General features: G+C 40.4%; 1 protein-coding gene across 1 annotated transcript in view; it reads left to right on the forward strand.

Moving 5' to 3' along the window:
- LOC125461780 (adhesion G protein-coupled receptor A3) overlaps nt 1-23263 on the forward strand; it is a 470817-nt gene that overhangs the window by 408414 nt on the left and 39140 nt on the right. The window contains exons 15-16 of the mRNA XM_048550975.2: nt 13166-13293; nt 20036-20159. Of these exons, the coding sequence (XP_048406932.1) occupies nt 13166-13293; nt 20036-20159 (252 nt within the window). The remainder of the gene's footprint in view (nt 1-13165; nt 13294-20035; nt 20160-23263) is intronic.

Raw genomic sequence — 23263 nt, forward strand, 5'->3', positions numbered from 1 at the left:
CGCAGTTCTTTCAGTTTTTAATGAGGATTAAGGTTACTTTATTTCTCTGCCAATCAGAAGTGCTGGTGGGTGGATTTACAGCATTGCAGTTCCGCCACCATTTTTCCTGGGGCTACAAGAAAATTAATCACTTTCAAAATACTCCCCAGAGCAATTAATCATTCTTTATTACTGATAACTTGGTACATCAGTGTTCTATAAGAGCATGAAAATATGAAGAAAAGGAGAAGTAGTAGGCCATTCAACGCTCCAAGCCCAATGTGTCATTGGATGATCTTTTACTTCAGTGCTGTTTTCCTGCACTATCACTGTATCCCTTAATGTGTTTACTATATAGAAATCTATCACTGTGTTGAGCATACTCAATGACTAAACCTCCACCATCCTCTGAGGCAGAGACTTAACCTCCATCTGAGTGAAGAAACTCATCTCATAATAACATGACATTTATTTTTAAGGCAACAAAAATCCCTCTTTCTTATTAATGAGATTTTAAAAGATTTCCAGAAATATAATATCTCATCTTTGCTAAGATAACATTGTCAGGCAAAAAAAGTACTGTCACTACAGATATTTTGGCTGATATGATATGAACAGTTATGAGACACTGTTCATACTGAGTACAATGATCTTGATGATGTTATGATTGCACTGTTTAAAGTAACATGGGTATGATTGCAGAGAAGTGTGAATGACAGTCCTGTACTCAATTCCCTAATCACGGGATGTTCAATTTTCTCTGCTGAGCAGATATCACGATAGACTTCATCCATTTCTCCTGCAGAACACTGAGATGCCAAGCAGCCTGGCAACTAATGACTTATAATCATTCAGAGCTGGACAACCATCCTTTTGCTAATGTTACCTTAGATAAGATAGTAAAGTAGTGTTCCTTCATACAGCCTAATCAGAGTTTCCGACTCTTCCCACCTTCCCCATTCTGCTGCCCAACACACCCAAAGAATCCCACAGTACCCTTTACTTTTGCAGCACCTTTCACTCCCATGTTCTGGTACCAATTCTGGGTGCTGCCATTGTTTAGCAATGAGCAAGGGCCCCATTTACAGGACCCCATCTCGTGCTATGAGATGGGTTTACTGCTAACAAAAAGCAGCAGGCAGATGATCTGAGACAACAAGGTGTAGAGCTGGATGAATACAGCAGGCCAAGCAGCATCAGAGGAGCAGGAAGGCTGATGTTTTGGGTCTAGACCCTTCTTCAGAATTGGGTGAGGGGAAGGGGATTCTGAAATAAATAGGGAGAAAGGGGGACGCAGATAGAAGATGGATAAAGGAGAAGATAGATGGAGAGGAGACAGATAGGTCAAGGAGACGGGGTTGGACCCAGTAAAGATGCATGTAGGTGGGGAGTTAGAAAGGGTATAGATTGGTCCGCGGAGGTCAGACAGATCAAGGAGGCGGGATGGGCTAGTAGGTAAGAGATGGGGGTGAGGCTTGAGGTGGGAGAATGGATAGGTAGGAGGACAGGTTAGGGAGGCAGGTACGTGCTGGGCTGGTTTTGGAATGCGGTCGGGGGAGGGGAGATTTTGAAGCTTGTGAAGTCCACATTGATACCATTGGGCTGCAGGGCTCCCAAGTGAAAAATGAGATGCTGTTCCTGCAACCTTCAGGTGGCATCGTTGTGGCACTGCAGGAGGCCCAGGATGGACATGTTGTCCAAGGAGTGGGAGGGGGAGTTGAAATGGTTCGCGACTGGGAGGTGCAGTTGTTTATTGCGAACCGAGCATAAATATTCCACAAAGCGGCCCCCAAGCCTCCACTTGGTTTCCCCAATGTAGAGAAAGCCACACCGGGTACAATGGATACAGTATACCACATTGGCAGATGTGCAGGTGAACATCTGTTTGATGTGGAAGATCTTCTTTGAGCCTGAGATGGGGATGAGGGGACAGGTGTAGTAGTTCCTGCAGTTGCAGGGAAAAGTGCCGGGTGTGGTGGGGCTATTGGGAAGTCCGGAGTGGACAAGGGAATTATGGAGAGAGTGGTTCCTCCAGAAAGCAGATAAAAGGGTGGGGAGGGAAAAATGTCTTTGGTGATGGGGTCGGATTGCAGATGGCAGAAGTGTCGGAGGATGATGCGTTGTATCTGGAAATTGGTGAATGGTACGCGAGGACAAGGTGGATTCTGTTTTGGTTGTTATTGCGGGGAGGGGGTGTGAGGGATGAGTTGCGGGAAATGCGAGAGACACGGTTAAGGGCATTTTAGACCACTGTGGAGGGGAAGTTGCAATCCGTGAAAAACTAGGACATCTGGGATGTCCAGGAGTGGAATGCCTCATCTCAAGAGCAGATGCGGCAGAGGCAAAGGAATTGGGAATGAGGGCTGGCCTTTTTTTAAGGGAGTTGGGTGAGAGGGGGTGTACTTTCGGTAGCTGTGGGAGTTGGTGGGCTTGAAATGGATATCGTTTCGAGGTGGCTGCCAGAGATGGAGACAGAGAGGTCCAGGAAGAAGAGAGAGGTGTCGGAGATGGTCCAGGTGAACTTACAATTGGGGTGGAACATATTAGTGAAGTGGGTGAACTGTTCAAAGCTCCTCGTGGGAGCACGAGGCAGCACCGATACATTCAACGACGTAACGGAGGAAGAGGTGGGGTTTAGGGCCAGTGTAAGTACGGAAGAGGGATTGTTCCACGTAACCTACAAAGAGGCAGGCATAGCTTGGGCCCATGTGGGTACCCATGGCCACCCCCTTTGTCTGTAGGAAGTGGGAGGAACAGAAGGAGAATTTATTAAGCGTGAGGACAAGCTCAGCGAAGCAGTTGAGGGTGTTAGTGGAGGAGGACTGATCGGGCCTGCAGTAGAAGAAGAAGCGGAAGGCCGTTAGGTGATGAGGTTGTGGATGGTTTGGGAGATGATGGTTTGGGGGTTGGGGGTGGGTTCATGATCAAGGAGGTGGTAGGAGGAGGTGTCAGAGAGTTGGTGCCAGATGATCTGCCTTTTTGAGGTTCCTCCAGGATAACAGTGGGCTGGGATTTCTCCATATTGTTTGCATATCCAGCTTGCAAGGTGGACACTTCAGACTCATGGATTACAAATACTACATAATAACTATACTACTGTGAACTATTTCAGTACAAATGAAGCTTATTGATAACTGTGTAAAATTAAACTAGCATGTGATATCTTTTGGTACTGAAGAAGTATTGGAAATTCTATGTAAGTTTTACTTGGCAGAATCATGATTAAGTGTTCAACTCTGGCTATGAGCCTAGCATGGCAAAATCCAAAAATATCGATTGAAGACGTGGACTGATGTTGCATTTTGCGGTTGCCACAATGTGAGGAAAGTCTTGTGCTCCAATGTTAGCATGACTCCAGGCCATCTTCATAGGTTAGTAGTCATTAGATACTCATGGAGGTTGTTAGCAGGAGATTGCACCCAGCCCTCAAGATAACCAAGGTGGCACAGCATCCAGACAATGTAGCATTTAAGAAGTGAGAGGGCACATGGCATTAAAGGGGAAAGTAGCTCAAATTGTTCTAGAACTTAGCCAACTCTGAAAAACTTAAAGTGTCTGAAGTGGACTAGAAGAGAGGAGAGGCAAGACTCTTTTCCTTCATCCTCACAGTTGGGGGAATATCTCAAACACGGGGATTATTGACAGGCTTCTCTGGGCAGTCCATGGAGATTTCAATAGGAGCAGTGAATGGGATGAAAGCGGGGCAGAATCAGGCTCTATCTCTTGCCAATTGGATGCAAGTACTGGCAAGGAGCAAGTGCTCAGAAACCATTCTGGCTGGAATGACAAAAATCAAGAATAACGTGGCTGCATGTCTCGAACTTGCTACTTCTGTCTCCCCATTGCTTTGGAAACTAAAAGCCCAAGATCCACTGCAGTAACTTATCCAGTGTCCTCCAATGCAACTTCCAAACTAGCAGTCTCTACCACCTAGTAGGACATGGGCAAAAGATACGTGGGCATATCGCTATCTGTCGGTTATATCACTGTAGCTGGGCCAAAAGCCTGGAACTCCTTTCCTTTCAGCACTATGGGTGTTTCTATACACAAAACTGTGCAGTGGCTCAGGGAAACAACTCATCATCACCACCTACTTGAGGACAATTCAGGATGGGTAACAAGTTTTGGCTGAGCAGGGGACATTTGTCTCATGACAAATTAAAAACAAATTGATTTATCAAATCATACTAATATTTTATTTGAGAAACATTTTTCAGTCTGAAGGCTGAATTACAGTGTATTTTCTATCAATAAAAATCAAATATAGCCTGGGTAATCTGATTAAAAGCATGCAAACCTGCAACAAGCATGTAACAGCAAAAGTAGACAAATAGGTTCAGCAAGCTATTAAAAGAAGGATAACATAATAAATATAATGTAATTTTACATTTACAAAACACTTCTCCATGGCTGCATTATGGGTACTATATGTCTAAGGGATTTCATCATTTAACCACTTTTTGGAGGACCTGAACGAGAGCTGAAATAGGGCTACATGGTTATGTTTTCTGTTCTACATCTTGCAGGATTGTGGTTAGTTGAACTTCTGAGTGGCCTTCATTGTTTTGGAGGAATAGTAATAACCTGATCTGGAATTGAATGAAAATTGGGCAAAGGAGCCACATAGGTATAGGCTGATTGCCTAAGGCATTGTTTAGACCAAAAACAGGTCAGGACAAGGGAATCTGAAAGGGATGTAGGATCTACGGATGCACCTCCTTTTCCTATTATATATTGTACACTGTCTGCCGATCTATCCCAATTAAAGGTTGCTTGACTCTGTATCCCTAGGATTTTGAAAACTTTCACCTCTGTCTGGGTGTAATTGCTTATATTTTAATGCCAAGGGGCAAGTGCTACCAGTTGCAGGAATTGCATTTAGTCGCATTTAACTCTGTACTGTACCCAACCCCCACCTCCCCAAATCCAGTCATTAATGCCATCAAGAGTTTCTTGAACCTCACCAGCAGCAGACTGCACAATGGTCTTATCGTCCATGTTCTTCTAATATTTGAGGCCAGAGAACCAGGAGTTGTTAGTGAGGTTTGTTGCAGGGGGCACCTTCCCCTCCAACCGCAGGAAATGCTACACTTGCCCCCACACCTCCTCCCTCACCCGTATCCCAGGCCCCAAGATGACTTGCCATATCAAGCAGAGGTTCACCTGCACATCTGCCAATGTGGTATACTGTATCCATTGTACCCGGTGTGGCTTCCTGTACATTGGGGAAACCAAGAGGAGGCTTGGGGACCGCTTTGCAGAACACCTCCACTCGGTTCGCAACAAACAACTGCACCTCCCAGTCGTGAACCATTTTAACTCCCCCTCCCATTCCTCAGACGACATGTCCATCATGGGCCTCCTGCAGTGCCACAATGATGCCACCCGAAGGTTGCAGGAACAGCAACTCATATTCCGCTTGGGAACCCTGCAGCCCAATGGTATCAATGTGGACTTCACCAGCTTCAAAATCTCCACTTCCTCCACTGCATCCCAAAACCAGCCCAGTTCGTCCCCTCCCCCCACTGCATCACACAACCAGCCCAGCTCATCCCGTCCCCCCACTGCATCCCAAAACCAGCTCAACCTGTCTCTGCCTCCCTAACCTGTTCTTCCTCTCACCCATCCCGTTCTTCCTCTCACCCATCCCTTCCTCCCACCTCAAGCCGCACCTCCATTTCCTACCCACTAACCTCATCCCACCTCCTTGACCTGTCCGTCTTCCCTGCACTGACCTATCCCCTCCCTACCTCCCCACCTATACTCTCCTCTCCGCCTATCTTCTTTTCTCTCCATCTTCGGTCCGCCTCCCTCTCTCTCCCTATTTATTCCAGAACCCTCACCCCATCCCCCTCTCTGATGAAGGGCCTAGTCCCAAAACGTCAGCTTTTGTGCTCCTGAGATGCTGCTTGGCCTGCTGTGTTCATCCAGCTTCACACTTTATTACCAAGTATAGAGGAAGTTGGTACTCTGTTAGTCAAGAACCTTTTTTAGCATTATTAACTTCTTAGCCACAACTGCATGATCAACCTTGTCAAGTGCCTTTATAAAACCCATTGCTGTAATGGTTGAAGTTGTTTCCAGCACATCAATACCTTAGCAAAGAAAATTCACCATGCCAGCCAGACAATTGGTTCTAAATCTTCCAGACAAGCAATCAGAATAGTGACAATCAAGTAGGGGATCAATGTCAGGTGACAGTGACATAGTCATGAACTGCTGTGCAATCTTAGAGAAATGGTCTGTCATGGCAGTAGGATGTAGTTTGTTTAATGTTTCTTTTTATTTGTGCTTTGGCACTAGAATAACAGCTGCTTGCTTTCATTAACATGGAACAACTCCCTCAAAAGAAACATTCAAGATATTGCCTATGAATTTAGAGTTCTGTTATTCAGTGAGTTTGATAAGATTGCCTGAAGTTTATCTGAACCAACTGATTTTCCAGGTTAGATCCCTCACAAGATTTCCCATTGCATGGATTCCAGACACTTTCACAGCTGTAGAAAGCTCAGTAATTGAGAAAAAAAATCAAAAGATTCAGATCACCAGCAATATCTGTAAAATGTCTGTTAACAACTGGTGATGAAAAGCAGCTGGAACTGGTCATTACTTGAAATTGCGATGGACTCTGAGCATAGCGACGATGGCATTGTCAATTCAAAATAGTGATATCATGATTACATATTGTTCTCCTTCAAATGTATTACCCAGTCACAGTAGAAGTGTGCTTTTTAAGTTGCAGTGGTTCATTAGAGTTTGTTACAGTACTCCTTTCTGTTCCTCTGTGTCTCCTGGATGACCTGGTTATGGAAAAGCTCTGGATACTTGAGCATAACAGACTTCATCTTATAAATGATCCAAACTTTATCACATTGGTGAATTTGAACAGTCCTACAATGAAAAATTCAGCATTAACAGCTAGGGGGACTAAAATATTCAACATTTAGTAGAATCATAGAATTCCTACAGTGTGGAAGCAAGCCATTCAGCCGATCAAGCCCACAATGACCCTCCAAAGAGCATCCCACACAGACCCACCCTCAACCTATTCCTGTAACCTTGCATTTTCCTTGGCTAATCCATCTAACCTGCATATCCCTGGACACTATGGAAATTTACCATGGCCAGTCCACCTAATATAATAAGAGAACCAAGTACCTCTGGCTAAAAGAGGGAAGCTAGCCAGAGGACAAAAACTCAAGGATCAGAGACCTGATTAGCATCACCATACACTTTATTGAAACGTTGGGATGATATAATGTTGGCAGTCGGGAAGACCAAACAGTAGAGGTTATGATCACTATTACAAATAAAACATGCGACCTCACTTTGTAGTGGGGACACAGATTTGGCAAGAGCATACCTGAAACTACATTATTCCCTGCAGCGTTATCTACTCAATGTTGAAGTCCAGCATTGCTACAAATCAGGCCAGTGTTCTCTTGATTGAAATCACCTAAGATGATAAATCCTCTCTTTGATGGCCAGATAGAATTTCATCAACTGTCTTGATTAGGTGTTCAATGAATTCACTTCCTTTGCTGAAATTAACAGATGATTACACAGCAGGGACACAGACTCCTAAGACATCTCTGAACAAACTAAGGTGGGCACAGATGGTCTGATATTACATCAAGGTTCTGAGGAAGGGTCACCGGACCCGAAATGTTAGCTCTGTTTTCTCCTTCACAGATGCTGCCAGACCTGCTGAGCTTTTCCAGTAACTTTGTTTTAGTTACTTCAAGGTCTACTGGAACAGTCAAGGCTTTTTTTTATTCACTTGTGGGATTTGGGCATCACTGGCTGGTCCAGCATTTATCACCTGTCTTTCGTTGCCCTTGAGGAGGTTGTGATTGAGATTGGATTCAGTTCTTGTTTAGCTTCAATCAACACCCTTAAGAACTGAGCAGCATGATGACCATAAATACAATTTTGTTTGACAACCAGGAACATTATGACACTGTCTCCCTCTTTGATAACTCTGAAGGCACAGAAGAAAATAGACCTAAACCTATTATCCAGGAATCTCTGAAATCTCTGCTTAACAACATGAAAATTGATTTGGGTGAATCCTGCACAAAGTTTGCAGGATATTACCCCTGTGTTTACTGATCAAAAACATCTTATTACGTCTTCAATTACTAAGCAAAAAGAAATAAGCCTGCTGTGTGAGAACCAAGAAGTATCTGCATATTAATGACTTTTAAACTTCTGCTTTCTGTTTAGACATTCCTTAGGCTATGGGGATGGATCTTAAATGGTAATCAAAGACAAAAGCTTTTAATTGTGGTTAGTTGAGTCCTCTGACTAAAAATTCTCAAAACCTTCATAATTCTTGCAATGAATCCAAGAATGCAAGACCCCAAATGTTCAGAGAACACTTTTTTGATATTTTTATCTCAAACTGTTTACAACAAAACTAGAGATAAAAGCCTGAAGAAAGAACAGACGATCCATATTCGAAGTGTAAGAAGAACCTCGATACAAACAAATTAGATATGCTGATTCCCTTCTATGCGCTTCAGTCTTTTAAAAAATCCATAAAATTAACAAGACAGCCCTATAACAAAGAATGACTTGCATTTGTATATCACCTTTCATTCTGCAGATGTTTGAAAGCATTTTGCAGTCATATCTCTCACTACCTTTTAATTGCTATTTATCCATCCCAGCAAAGCTGGCCCAATTCAGGATATTCTCCTGAGATTCTCGATAAATCTAGGTCAGAGCTGTCTCCTCATCTCTTAAATGCCAAGTGCCTGCAATCTTTGACTAACCTGACCATTGCCTTCAACGATAGTTGTGTCTAGTAGCTAGAGCTAAATGTGGATTGTTTTGCAAAATCATTTCTCTAACTGACTTGCTTTCTACTAGCCATTCGAACAGCTTCACATGTGTCTCAGCTTACTATTTGAAAAAGAAATTGTAACAGGGAGAGACCCAGGTGAACTTCTGTCATCAAAAAAGGATTCTGTCATTATCCTATAGTAGACAAGAGTAAGAGCACTTAAGCTACACGTGTTGAGATGGATCATCGCATATTTATACTTGCTACGTTTACTTTGATAAATCAGCAACAAAAAGGTTAGAGAGAAATGTGAGGATAATGTGAAAGAGAGAGCCCATCTCCCAAGAGAACCCCAAACAAAAGTAAATGCCGTGCCATAATCCAAGGGCATGTCCTAGGTATCAGAAACCTGACATTGCCATACTTGTCAGCTTAAGGAAGACTAGGAATTTTGGATCCTAGAAGTCAGGTCCTTTTTACTTAATCATTGTGTTCAGTACAACAGCCTTATCAATCACCTTGACCCCACCTCCCTCACTCTCCACGTCTCACCCTTCCCACTTACACTCTTTCACCACCTTGAGGCCTCTGAACTTCCACATGAGGCATTCAATGCTCTAACCGCTACGTCTGTGATCTCTCAGGCTTCAGATAGCCAAAGTTTCTCCACTGCTTGCCCTGCAGCCTCTTCTTTACTCAAATGAAAGTCAAGTCTGTCAGTCCTGCTGACTCCTTTGTGAGAAACTTGCCAGTGATGTCACATGCACACAGCTTGCAGATAAATCTTCGCTTTCAGGTTTCTTATTATACCATTTCCCACATTCCATCAAACACCAAACTCAACAGGCCATCTTCAAGCAAGGCAGGATGTTAGGACTTCCTGATATTTGTACTAAAGAAGATTCTTGTAATCAGAGACAGTCACATCATGCTGATCACGATTAATGAGGAGTTTGGTTCTTAGATTTGATTCCTCCTGCACATACACTTTCAAGCTTTACATGATGATAGCGCGTGACTCATAATTTGTTCTCTATTTATTGGATTGCTTGCCATACTCTCTATTTGCCCTGGTGGAAGGAGCTCCAACAACATTCAAGAAATTCAGCACCATCCACAAAAGCAACCCAATTCTTTGATACCCATTCAACATCTTAACAATTTACTCTGTCTGCTATGGATACACTGTGGTAGCAGTGTGGACCATCTGCAAGATGCACTGCAATAACTCACCATGGCTTCTTGGACAGGACCTTACAAATGATGTTTTTTCTATCTGGAAGGACAAGGGCAGCAGATACATAGAAACACCATACCCGCAAATTCACCTCCAGGATACACACCATCTGACTTGGAAGTATATCACCGTTCCTTCAATGTTGCTAGGTCAAAATCCTGGAACTTCTTTTTTGAGTAATACTAAGTCTAGTTCAAAGGCGATAGCTCACTGTCACCTTATGAGGGCTCGTGAGGGATGGGCAATAAATGCTGGCACAGTCAGTGCGATTCATTTCCAAAAAATAATTTTCCACCAATTCTGACTATAAAACTGTCACTCTTCACTGACCACAAGCGTATTACTATCCCTCTGTCACTCGTTTAGTGTCAGGTGATATTTCCCAAACGTATCTCTGGCTTTTTCAATTTGGAAGACTGTTGCCTTTGGAGGAATGTGATAGACAGTTATTCTCATTAATCAGTGCAGACAGTGATTCTCCATGCTTCAAGTAATTCTCATAGAACTAAACAAGTGATTTATTCACAATGGAGCAATTCTCCAAAAATGTAACAACGAGCTGGAGGTAATTTATAACTAAGCTATTTCTCGTTGCATTGAGTTTATTTTGGAGCAACCTATTCTTAATTGTCTGTAGATTTTTGGACAGACAACAATAAGCCAGATCTCTTTTTATCCTGAGTTGGAATAGGAATGTTATCTGCAGCCTGCAGGAAGGGGATAAGTGATGACTTGCAGTTTAGCCAAAAGCAAGAGGTACAACAGCCCAAATGAGATTTACACTTTGAGATCTTGGCTCATACCACAGTAGAATTGACTGTCACCAATACACTGCCCATCATCACCCTTGGACTCAGCTATCCTCTTCCTGGTCACCCTCTTTCTTTCCTTTCTCAGGGAAGCTGCGATGGGAGCAATGGATCTATCTTTAATCACACCCTACCACTTCATGGGACTGAAGGCCATCCCCCAGTGCCACTGGGGCTTTAGACTTCTGTATTCAGGAATGGGGATTTTTCACAACCTCAGTTGTGGACATGGCTGAATTCCTAAGCCTCTGTGTAAAGGCATCAAAATTGCTGCTCATATTTTTATCACTTTACTGTTCGTGATAGCATTTTAAGTAATTTGAACGACCGATTAACTTACTTCAGAAATAACTTGTTACATCTTTGTATTCATGCAGTTTATTTTTACATGCCTTTAGGTAATTTTTTTTATTTATTAGTTTTGCAGGATGTGGGCATCTGGCTGGGCCAGCATTTATTGCCTGTCTCTAATTGCCCTCGAGAAGGTGGTGTTGAGCTGCCTTCTTGAACCACTGTTCTGGGTTGACCCTCCAATGCCATTAGGGATTGCTGCTTTTATGTCTATTTATTTGTGGATACCTAATAGAAAAATTCATAGCCTGTCTTTGTGATCTTCTTTAAGTCACACAAATGTTTTTAGGCTTTGGGAGAGAAGCTCCAAGGAACTCTGATAAAATTTGCTCTGTCAGTCACATACTGCCACTGTTGACGTTAGCGTTTTAGATGTAGGGTTTTCCTAACAATATAAATACTTGCAGTGCTCAGTCACAAAGGCTTCATGCACTGAGAGGGACTTGTCATGACAGTAGAATTTTCTCATTTGCTTTCAGTCTTTTTCAACAAAAAATGCCCTTTTCACAGCTGGATTCATGAGCTTTTTGATATTTACACTGGTTCTGTGAGTCATTAGATGCTTGAGAAGCATTTAAGGATCATTATTGCAACTGTGTCATGATCGAGTGCTAATGTTTAATTAGCACTAATGAAGCTGCATTCTCAGAAATCACGCTTTTCAAAACTGAGATTTCATTAGCAGTTTAACAATTTTAAGCATAGAAAATACAAACATTGAAAATTTGTGGCACAGGAGGAGATCATTTGGCCTATTGTGTATGTACTAACTATAAAGAGTTCAGAATCACAGATTTATTATGGCACTGAAGGAGGCCATTTGGCCCATCAGGTCCACACTATCTATGCAAATGTATTGCCATTCTTCTGTCTTCTCTCCATAAACCTGTGTGTTGTTCCTTTTCAAATAACAGCCTAATTCACTATTGAAACCCTCAGTTAAACCTACCTCCACTATATTCTCACGCTACTTATTTCAAACCCTAACCATTCATTATGTGAAAAGATTTTTCCTCCTGTCATTTCTTGCACTATTTGTTTTAAATCAGTGAACTCTCACACTTGATCCTTTCACTAGAGTGAACACTTTGTCCCTATTTGACCTGTCCAGAACATTCATGCTTTTGAATTCTTCCATCAGAGCTCCTGTCAGCCATCTCTTCCTCAAGGGAGCAATCTTAATTTCTCTAATCTATGTTTTGCTGAAATTCTTCATCCCTTGAACCATTCTTACAAACTTTTTCTACACTCGTGCTAATACCTTCACATCCTTTCCAACATGCAGTACCCGGAACTGGCTACAATACTTTGACTGAATCTGAGGTTGTGCCATTTACGAGATCAAGATAACCTTCTTGTTCATGTACTCCAATTAGTGAAACCTCAGATACTGTAAACTATTTAGTTAATTGTAATTTCTAATGCTTATTACATAGCTCTGTTGTTGGGCTTATCTCCCAGTTCTTGTTAATTTAAGAATATTAGAGTTCCAGATTCCATCAAGCCAAAGAGCCAAAAATACCATTAAGCCATTTGTTAGTACTAAGCAAACATATTTAGAACCAAATAATTAACATGTTATTTACTTTTCATTTATCTTGACTGTCAGTGTGTTCAGTGTTGTCAGATTAATTGATTATTTTCTGTTTAATTGCAAGCTTTTTTGGCCTCTCTCTCTTTCTTTCTTTATTGGCTGTAAAAGATTGCTAAGACAATTGCAGAAATCATCTTAATGTCTTAATTGTGGTTAAACTGGAAATAAATATGTTCAGAAATTGTTTCTATCTTGTGAGCTGTATCTAGGTGAATTAAACAAAACCGTATCATGAGATTACATTCATGTTTTGAAGAGACAAGAATGATTTTTAAATTAGTTCTGCCTAAGATTTTTTTTAAATGCTTAGGTTGTCAGATATATTTAGCTTAATAAAGTATGTTCCTTTTTTTATTGTGTGGAAAAGAAGCAGTGAATATTAATGAGTATTTTTGATTGCCTTCCAGGATTTGAAGACCGTGCTTTCTTTCAATCAGTACCCAGGGGAATATCTGCACCCTGTGGTATATGCATGCACTGCAGTCCTTTTGCTGTGCCTCTTTGCATCCATTATCACCTACATTGTGCATCACAGGTAGGCTTTACAAAACAACATTTCATTATTGACTTGTTCATCTTTAAGCCATTCTAGAAGCATACTGTGGTATTCACAGAAAATTGTCTTTTGTTTAAAATTTGTGCAATTTGCAATGAAATTGAAAATGGAATTCTACAAATTTGTTGTGAAAATTCTTTGAGATGAATGGGTATAAGAGTATAACAGATTTAAGAAACCCATGATACAGAATAGACTGACTTCCTCTCTGAGTTTGCATTGATACTTATGTGCAGACTGGATCTGGAAGGGAAAGAGTATAATTGTGAATGAATGCATTCACAGTTGTGTTTTTATGTATGTGTGCTCACTTGATTAAAGAGCTGTGAGATTTGTCTGAAATGTGAGTAAAAATGGAAAGAATGCAGTAATGCAGGATATGTGAATGCCAATGTGTCATTACATTTTCTTTGGAGTATGTTGCAGTCGTGATGCTGGCAATGGGGCACTTATTGAACAATGAATTTGTGAGTTGTGATCTTACTTGTGCCAAGTCATTAAATTTCTTGTAGCATTGAAACTGTGTCCTGGGTTTAGAGTCCCCTGGCTGTTAACTGCTCAGAGATATCCTCCCATATTTGTTACATTATTTGTTTATTTAGGTACACGACATGGCTCCTTCATAGCTTACCTGTACAATGTCATTTGGAAGGGCGTTCCAGGATTTTAGCCCAGTGAAGGAATGGTGATATAACTCCAAGTTAGCATGGTGTGTGGTTTGGAGTAGACCTTGCATTCCCATGGATATGATGCCCTGTTTTAAGTGGTTGAAATTGTGGATTTAGAAGGAACTTTGGTGAGTTGCTGCAGTGTATCTTGTAGGTGGTATAGCCTGCCGTCACTGTGTGCTGGAAGAGGAGGGTGTGAATGTTTACTGTAATGGCTGTGTGGCCAATCAAGTGGGCTAGGTTATCCCAAATGATATTGAGTTTCTTGTTTTGTTTGAACTGTGTTTTTCCAGGCAAGTGAAGAGTATTCCTTCGTACAATTGACTTGTGCTTTGTCGATGGTAGATAGAGATTTGGGTGTTAGGAAGTGTTGTGACCTGCTCTTGCAGCCATAGTATTTGTGTGGTTGATGCAGTGTCTGGTCATTAGTAACCCCCAGGATGTTGATAATGGGCATTCATTAATGATAACTTCCTGGAATGTCAAGTGGAGATGGTTAGATTCATCTTTGTTGGAGACAGTTATTATTTGGCACTTGTATGACATGAGTGTCATTTACCATTTATCTGCCCAAGCCTGGATATTGTCCAGGTCTTTCTGCATTTGGATATGAACTGGTTCAGTATTTGAGGAGTTGTGAATGGCCCTAAGCATTGTGTAATCATCAGCAAACATCCCCACTTCTGACCTTATGAAGGAAAGAAGTCATTGATGAACAGCTAATGATGCTTGGGACTAGGACGCTACCCTGAGAAATTGACTGCCAACAACCACAACTGTCATTCTTTGGCATGATTCCAAACAATGGAGAGATTTCCCCAAATTCCCACTGACTTCCTTTTTACTAAAGCCCCTTATTATCAGGTTTGGTTGAATCTTGCAATGATATCAAAGGCTGTCACTCCTACATCATCTTTTGAGTTAAGCTCTTTTGTCCATTTTTGAACCAGCACTAATGAAATTATGATATAAGAAACTCTGACAGAACCCAGACTGAACATCAGTGTCAAGGTTATTGCTGAATAAGTCATTTGGTAGCACAATCACTTATTCATTCCATCATTAAATGAAATAAATAAATGGATAACCTCACCCTTGAAAATAGGTAACAAATGGGGTTATCATAACGGAATACTAAAGTACAACAAAGCAAACTGTGAGTGGGTTATGACTATTCTTCAGGGTTGAAAAGCTGATCTGAACTTACTTTCCTTTCAAAAACTTTGTAAATGGCTGTGCAAGTTACTGGCATCAATGTCTCTTGATATCCTGATGCACATTCACAGGCTCTTCAGTTCAGGAGCAAATAAAAATTTTCTTTTTGTAACTCCTCACAATGGACATCCAATGCTTCGAATAGTTTTTTTAAAAAATACTACACTTACAGTTTTGTGTCTTTCTAGCTTCCAAAATCCTTGTCAGTACTCTCCCTCTAGTTTGTTATTTGCCAACCAATTTTCCATCACAGTACAACTCTAGAGATAATGTGTGAATGTAAACTTGGAGGTCAGAATCGTCCAAAAGATTTAGGAGCAGAATTAGGCCCATCAAGTTAGCTCTGCCATTCAATCATGGCTGCTATGTTTCTCAACCCCATTTGCCTTTATTCTCCCCATAACCCTTGATCCCTTCACAAATCAAGACCCCATCTGTCTCTGTCTTAAATGCACTCAATGATTTGTTCTCCACAGCTTTCTGCAGTGATGAGTTCAACAGATTCAACACCCTCTGGCTGAAGAAATTCCTCCTCATCTCATTCTAGTTTCAGGAGGAATCAGCTTGGAGGCCGAACTGTGAGAAATTTTACCGGAGTTGGTAGTAAATCAGTGGGCTGTCATATTCTGCCTGTGAGGGTAGTCGATCAGCATAATTAACTGCCCGTTTCGTGAGCTGCTCGGTTACGTCATTCGGAAGGATGTGCCTAGTGGCGAGTTGCCCTCAGCTTGTTTTGGGGCCCCCCCAACACCTCCCACACTTGACCTCCTGATCCTGAGTTGATGTCATCGACCAGCCAAAGCTGTGCACTCATGACCATCCTGAGGAAAGGCCTCCCCTCCACAAGCATGACCTTGTAGCAAATGTTTTGCTGAAACAAATATGTGCATTCCGCTGACAATTTTCAGTTTCTAACAGTAGTGGTGCCCAACTCTGGTAGTGGAACCGCCATCCTTCCTGGACTACAGGCCCTCTGGTTGTTTCCAGCAATGATCTGTTACAGCCGCTTCAAGGAAGATCTTCCGAATGGGCGTGATGACAGTGTAGGGTAAAAACTGAAAATAATCGTGGCATTTGATTGCCCCTGAAAATGCACTAGGATCCACTAAGTGCATGATGTAAAGAAGTGATGGGAAAGGAAAGATTTATGTAGCACTTTTCGTGACCTCAGGAAATTGCAATGTGCCTGCCAGCCAAGGAGTTATTTTTATAGTATGTTCAACCTTTCAATGTAGAAAACAGATACTTTGCACTCAGCAAGAACCAAGTCTGGAAGATTCTTTAAAAGATTACATTAAAACAAAATGACACAAGTTCAAGCTTGTGAAAGGTTGATTTAGGTACCATCAAAGAAAAGCAGTGCCTCATTTTAATTCACTCAAACTCTGTTCACGTACACAGAGCTAAAATTTGACTGTGTAACGTGAATGCAGAAAGGTTAACCCTGCTGCAACTATATGCTGTCTCCATGCCAGCCTTCTCGAAGCTCTGTGAAGGAGCAGTGCTTCTGTGGCCCATCACAAGGTCTTCATTATGGTTTCCAATTATTCATTTTGCACGGTTAATCCTTTTACAGTGTTGAATGTTCATGAAATGTCTTTATTAAAATCCTTTTAAGCTAGTCAGGAGAGAAATTGAGATTTGCTTCGTGAAAAAGTGAGTGCGGAGAATTGATAATGGGAAACAAAACAAAAATAGTGAAGTGTTTGAGCAGTATTTGGTGTCTGTGTTCATGGAAGAAAACCAGCTAAAGATAATTGAAAATCAAGAGGTGATAGGGTGGGATAAGCTTAAAGCAATCACCATCACCAGGGATAAGATGCTGGGGAAAGCTATTGGACCCAAAGGTTGACATGTCACCAGGACTGGGTGGCATGCATTCCAGGGTCTAAAAGAAGCAGCAGCACAGATATGAGATGCACTTGTTATAATGGCCCAACTTTGAGAAAGGTCCGAGCAGACTGGAAGATAGGAATTGTAATACCTCCATTGAAGAAAGGAGAGAGACTGGAAGTAGCTAACTATGAGCTAGTTAGCCTAGCATCTGTCATAAGGAAGCTGCTGGAGCCCAGAATACTGAGAAAATTGGAATGTGATCAGGCAGACTCACCATTGATGTATGTAAGGAAAACTGTATTTAATAATCCATTAGGGTTTTTGATGAAGTAACAGCCATCATGGATAGAGGGAATCCGGTTGATGTGATGCACTGGATTTCCAAAAGGCATTTGATAAGCCACTCCATCCAGGTAGGAGCACATAGTATGGGGTATAAGATATTAGCATGGCAAATGATTGGCCAGCTTCCATGAAGCAGAAAATAAGCATAAATTGGTCATTTTCAGATTGTCAAGTTTTAGCCAGAGGATGGCCAAAAGGATCACCTCTTTAGAATCCATCTGAATGACTTGGTTGAGGGGACAGAATAATTAATAGCTACATTTGACGATGACACAAAGGTGAGAAAGAAAGTAAGTTCATGAGCAGGTAGAGAGTCTGCAAAAGGATAAAGGCAGATTAAGTGAGAGGGCAGAAGTTTTGCAGATGGATTATACCATTGGTAAATGTAAATATTCTGGCAGGAAGAATGAAAAAGCAGAATACTGTTTAAATGGGGGGAATTTGCAGCACTCAGTGTTACAAAAGGATTTGAGAATCCTGGTACATAAAACACATGAAGTTGCAGGTACAGCAAATGATTAAGAAAGCAGGTGGAATGTTGTCGTTTATTGCGAGAAGAGTGGAATATAAAATTAGATGTTTTGGGCTGTCATAGAGGACCTTACCGAAACCATATCTGGAATACTGTGTACAATTTTGCTCTCATTATTCCCATGAAAGATAGATTACTTTTGAAGCAGTTCAGAGGATTTTCACCTGACTCATTCCAGGGATGAAGAGCTTATCCTAGGAAGAAAAGTTGAATGAATTATCCAATATTTATCGGACTTTATAGGAATGGGAGGAGATATTATTTGAAACATATCAGATCTCGGCAGGACTGGATTGGCTGGCTATCAGAAGGATTTTTCCTTTTGAAGCTAAAACTAATGGATATAGTTTAAAATATAAGAGACCTCCCTTTTAAGATTGAGATGGAGAGAATGTTTTTCAATGAAAGGATCATTAGAGTGTGCAATTATCTTCTCGAGAAGGTAGTGAGAGCTAAGCCTTTAAACTTATTGAAGGCTGAATTACATAGATTTTTGATAGACATGGGAGTTGGAGGTTATGGGAGGCAGACAGCAAAGTGGAACTGAGATCATGATTCTTATGTTCCTAACTATTGAGTCCATTGCTTTAAGCTGGTTTCATGCTTTAGGTCCAAAGATGAAAGAAAGCCCACTCTGCCACCTTATATTTACAGTATGCTGATATTTAGGTCATATCAAACTTCTGGTTTATGTGAAACAATACTACACCTGGAACTCTTTCAAATTCATATTCATCTTCCAGGCTTTCACTAAAACTATGCTAACTGTGCGGCCAAATGCTCCACTCCCTTAAACCCAATATCCCCACTTCAGAAAACAGTGAGAAGGATTAGCCTGACAATTTAAAATTCAGTCTGCTTAATATTAGTGTGTGGGAAACTCAATGAAACCACAATCTAGGAGAAGAATCAAGAGTAGCTTTCAAAAGGGAACTGGATAAATACCTAAAAGCTAAAGAAGATGTAAGCATACAGAAAAGAACCAGTAAATGTGACTTACTAGATTTCATTTCAAAACAACAAGCATGAAATTGATGCGTTGAATGGCCCCCTTCTGTACCTACTAGACTGTGATGCTATAAACACAGACAGCTTTAAACCTGAATAAAAAACAAAAGAGCTGCAGATCAGAATCAAAAACAGAAATTGCGGAAAAGCTGATCAGGTCTGGCAGCATCTGTGAAGAGAAATCAGAGTTAATGTTTCGGATCACCTGTTCAGCTTTTCCAGCAATTTCTGTTTTTGTTTCTGCTTTAAACCTGCCACAGTTCATTTTCATTATATTTTGTGCTTTGGAGAAGTTCAAAGAGCTGTTTATGTTCATTCGACAATCAAGACAAAATAGAAAGAAACTTCTTAATATAATCCTAGGTGGCTTAATTAAATAATTACACTATTTCCCTGAGTGTCAGCAGAAATTAGCAGCATTTCAGGATCAGCTGATGTGGGATGAATATAAAACTTAATTAGTTGTAGTTTTTTCACATTGGAAGCCTGTTGCCTTTGCAGGAGTGTGAAAGACAGTTCTTTCTTAATTTACTGTATATTTCACAATTCACTGTGTTTCAAAGAAACTTCATAACATTAAACAAACAAATTATTTTATATGATAAAGTTATCCACAGAATATATTGGAGGTCATCAGTATCTAGACAATTTTTAATTGTATATATTTTTCTGTGGTTCTTTTTGGAACAAGAATTATTCTTAATTGATATTTTTTTGTTTGGGTGACAATGAACCAGATCATTGGTTCCTCAGTAGAGACAGTAAGATTGTCAGCAGTCTGAACAACTTGCAGCAAAACGCCTGTCATATGGACATGAGAGATAATGGGAGCTGCAGATGCTGGAGAATTCCAAGATAATAAAATGTGAGGCTGGATGAACACAGCAGGCCAAGCAGCATCTCAGGAGCACAAAAGCTGACGTTTCGGGCCTAGACCCTTCATCAGAGAGACATCTCTCTGATGAAGGGTCTAGGCCCGAAACGTCAGCTTTTGTGCTCCTGAGATGCTGCTTGGCCTGCTGTGTTCATCCAGCCTCGCCTGTCACACGGATCTTGTTTATGAACAAACAAGAACAGGTATAAATGTGGCTAAATCACAAATCCTTTCTCTTGACAGCACAATCCGCATTAGCAGAAAAGGCTGGCATATGTTGCTGAACTTCTGTTTCCATACTGCCCTCACTTGTGCAGTATTTGCTGGAGGCATCAATCGCACAAAATACCCAATCATCTGCCAAGCTGTGAGTATCGCATTTTGTCAAGTAGTTTGGGAGGTCACTAAATTGTAAATCAAATGATAGAACCTGCCAATGATTGGCTACTACTTCACTTAAAAAATAAGATGTCGATTGGAGGCAAGCCAGCTTCTATTATACTGCACAGCATTCCCTCCCCTTAATAAAATGTTTCATCATATATTGTACACAAAATCACATTATGGAGAAATTAACTTATTTTCAAAAGCTAATGCCATTTTATTGTGGGTTTTTGCTTGAACGGTCTTTCAGAATCTACTCACTAAGTACTCACATGTAACTGCTAACTGTGCTAAATTGTATGTTAATGTTAAAATGGATAATCAATAAATATCTGGCCATTTCCTGTTCTGAATTTTCTAGATAAAACATATGATCATTTGTAAAAGTATTCTTTTATAGAAATGGCACTGTTCGGAAAAGATTGAAATGAACTGGAGTCAACATTTTTCATGAAATACAGATTGAGCAATGGCATAATTGTGTATATGATTCTAATTCTAATCTAAATTAATACAGTGCACCATTTCCACTTAATTATAATTGTCATTCCCTTGCATTATCCAGGACTTTTATTGATAACCTCATAAGTAAATGGGCAGCAATTTGCATATTTATCATCAAGCAGACACACATCTTCAGTACAGCTGAGCTGACCTGATAAGGATAAGCAGAGCTACATCTATAGATCTTCCAGTGAATGTCAACTAGAACCCATAAAGTTAGACTTATACTAACATGAAATCAAAGTGAACTAAATGAATCTGAAAGGAAATTAGGGCAGAGGCATGTGCAGAATTATATTTACTCCAATTTAGGAATGGGTGCTCCTCCATATAGTGGAGAACATTTGTCATCAGTGCCACCTTATCTTAGATTATACATAAAATTGAATTGATCCAGCCCTTTTTATGGACTTATGTATCCCAAAAGAAATTTTCACAGCAATTGGTCTCAAACCAATAGTTCTATTATTATGTTTGATCCATTTGGTTTGTAAGTAGGTGTGGTCTTTTGTCAAGATGAGATTTTCAAAGCATTTTAATAGTTTTAAATACCATTTGGTTTTATTTTACCTCATACAGAAAGCTAAAATGATTTTTATTAACTAACATCTTGCTGCATTTGAATATACTGAGAAAGCCAATATTGTAATATTTATATTAAACATTGCTTGTGATATTTATTATAAGTTTACAAGTCTTTTATATTGATGTTAATTGCATTTGGGAGTCTTGCAAAGATTTGATTGCCATTTAGCTCATGATGTATTATGGTCATTATACCTTTATTAAACTGTCACGTTTTCAAATGGCCACTTTGTATTTTTTCACATATATTATAAATATATGATTCAGCTTAACTGGATGTACTAATAACGACAGCCTTGTTAAAAATCCCATATCTCCCTTTGTTTCACTCCTGTGCAATTCAATCTGTTTGCCAGAAGAGCACAATGATAATTGATTTGAATAATGAAACAAAGGGTTCCCCCAAGACCATTATAGCAAAAGATGCACCATATCTGTTAAGTCAGTGATTGACGTAAACGGAACATGAGTTAAATCAAATACCATGCCCAGATGGCACTATTTTAGTAATTTAATTTAATATTTATTTCCCAACAACCTTATGAGCAAGGTGAACCATATTTAAAAGATAGATTATTAAAAGAGGATTTTGGTCCCACTGCAAAATTAGAACATTAATCTGTCAACTCTTGAATTTGTTTCCAAATACATATCAAACAGTGATGAAAGTTTCCTTTTAAAGCCAGCTATAAGAATTCAAAATGAAATTAGTTTGGTCGTCTTCAACCTAGAAGAATTTCCTGATGCATTCTAAATTATTTTTACCTGTTTAGTTTGTGTCTCTTTTGCGACCCTAAGTATTAATCTATTTCATTTCCATAACTGCCTTGTGTATCTCAACAATACTACTCAAAAAATCTGGGACAAACAGTTCTCCTGTCTTGCTAGTAACCCAGTCGCTGTAAATTAATAGTCAACATTGTACTCTTCTCTTTACTGCCTCTAGCACTTAAACATCTTCGTTGTGTATGTACAACCATAACTGACACAATACTCAAGTTACAGTAAGATTAGAGCAGTTTGATCACAATTTCCTCTGACATACCCTCCGTTGCTTTAGCCATATATTCTACTGACTTTGTTGGTTGCTGCACCGATTTAACATATTGAGCAACAAATGTTACAAGATCTCTCTTCTGAGATTGCTTGTTGTCTCTCAGTTTCTTTCTGGGCTATTTCAATACCTTCATGGAATATTTTTTACAATAAACAGCAAAGTAATTTTCATTCTACATGTGTGCATGCCTGTTAAGTGCATCATACTGACAAAAGGGTGGATGAATGGAGTTCTCCTCCAAGCTTCATCCCTCACCAGGCAGTGTTTTGGCTCAGAATGAGAATAAATTTAGGCAGTAAGATATACTGCAATCTTAAAGAGCTAGGATATGCTTTCAATTCCTTAGCCCATGCTGAGACTGTCACTGGTAACTCCCACCCCATCTATTGCATGTGAATTGCAGCAGTATGGGAGGCCCTGGATGTTTTTCCTCCATTCTGTACTCCTTACTGCCATTTCTGGTACCATAGTTGGGAAGGTAATGCTAATGCTTCTAACCCCCAATGACTTACCTATGTACGAGTCAGTATCTGCTAAGGCATCATTGCTCTTCACAGTACTTCTGTCCCATTAACTTCGTGCCCTCCTGTTCTTTTGCTGCAGAGGTGATCCCACTGCACCATCTCTGGTATTTCCCTTGAGATTGTAGTAGATTTTAAGCATCTAAGCAGGATCCTGAAATGCTAACTCAATGAGCATCATAGGATCCGAGGCATGGGTAAGCATGTTGAAGTCTGATGCTGCCAGAACCCCACTCATAAGTGGATAATCCTGGCCTTGGTTTGAAAAGTGGGTATTTTTTCCATTTTGACAGACCCAAGATCCCATTGACAGTTATTGCCTATGTACTTTGGCAAAATGTGCAAGATATGTCCTCTTTATCACAGAATTGTCCTGTTGTGTCTCAACTATTTTTCATCCATATCCACATTGCCACATGT

Source organism: Stegostoma tigrinum, chromosome 20, assembly GCF_030684315.1.
Source record: "Stegostoma tigrinum isolate sSteTig4 chromosome 20, sSteTig4.hap1, whole genome shotgun sequence".
Classification (NCBI taxonomy): domain Eukaryota; kingdom Metazoa; phylum Chordata; class Chondrichthyes; order Orectolobiformes; family Stegostomatidae; genus Stegostoma; species Stegostoma tigrinum.